General features: G+C 40.8%; 1 protein-coding gene across 1 annotated transcript; it reads right to left on the bottom strand.

The window, feature by feature from the left end:
- Nucleotides 1-244: 244 nt before the first annotated feature.
- LOC149171070 (uncharacterized) lies at nucleotides 245-963 on the bottom strand. Its single transcript, XM_089427424.1, has one exon. The coding sequence runs from the start codon at nucleotides 961-963 to the stop codon at nucleotides 253-255; it is 711 nt and encodes a 236-aa protein (XP_089283550.1). The 3' UTR covers nucleotides 245-252.
- Between the last annotated feature and the right edge of the window lie 294 nt (nucleotides 964-1,257).

The raw sequence follows: 1,257 nt of genomic DNA on the forward strand, positions 1-1,257 counted from the left end.
TATACTAAACTGCCAGAACGTTTCAAAAAGGATAAAAATTAGGAAAGAACGTGAAAATATGAATTAAGCTGGAGGAAAACGAAGGTTCCGGGTCCGCCGTCGTCATTTAAAGTACAATTTTGAGTTACACGTTACAGACGAATACAAAACCATGCAAGTTCAAATAGAACAGCTTCAAGACACTCTCGTTCAAATTTCAGAGTAAGTTTTAGCATACAATTCGAGGCAAACGTTCTTCGTAATACCTTACAATTACAATCCTTTCTCATTGTCGGTCACAAGTTGGTAGTTCCCAACGTTATTGAACTTGGATCCACTAATTCCAAACTCTTCCTGCTGTGGCGATGCAAAATCATTTTGTACGACGGGATGTTCATTTAATCGCCAAATATCATCCTCCCACATAGACCCGTAGGAAGCCTCTGTACTCTCAATATATCCATGCGCGATGTCCGAATACACAATATCAGGCAATGAATCTCGATTGTGATAGTTCTGCATCATGATTCCAAATTCATCGGCGGTAATATGGTCTACAAAGAAATCAAGATCTGCGAGAACATCGTCGTGATAGGTGAAGTTTCCTGGATCGGATGTCACCACGGCCGTCGCTTCAGAGTTCGCCTCTGCAATTAATTCACCTTGCTTATTTGAACCCATCTGATCACTGCTGCCCTTTTGATGAGTGGACTCGAAACCATTGTCTGTTTGCACCTTCATCCCAATTTCATCTTCCAGAGACTTTATAACCCCATTGAGCATCATCTCGACCTCGACCTCAGTCACAGCATCCTTCTCTTCATTGTTATCAATATTGTCGATCTTTTCCATAGAAGTTATGAGATCACTGTCATAACCCAACGTTCCGCTATTGGTTCGTTTGGCGTCTGGAGAAGCCATTCCACCATTCGAATATTCATCTCTCGCTCTCTTATTCTGAAAAACTTGTGAGCAAGCGGCCATCCCGGCAAACAAATGTTTGGATTAAAACACAGCAGATACTGCAATAGAGATCGTTGCTGTATCAGCGATCCTTCTTCCTTTGGGGGTTAGAAAGTTTATGCGAATAGTTGGGTTGTTAAAATTTAGGTCAGCGCAATTCTTGTACATATATATATATATATTTAGCAGGGAATGGATCAAAAAAATCTAGCATGATGATGGAAGCTTCCCAAGGAACACAATCAAACGTGTCGTTTGAGAAAGTACTTCTCCTTTTGTACACTATTGAAAAGGCATTCATAGGACCCACTGAAA

Source organism: Pinus tabuliformis, chromosome 4_2, assembly GCF_031772625.1.
Source record: "Pinus tabuliformis cultivar Carrire ecotype Pingquan chromosome 4_2, CPIR1, whole genome shotgun sequence".
Lineage (NCBI taxonomy): Eukaryota > Viridiplantae > Streptophyta > Pinopsida > Pinales > Pinaceae > Pinus > Pinus tabuliformis.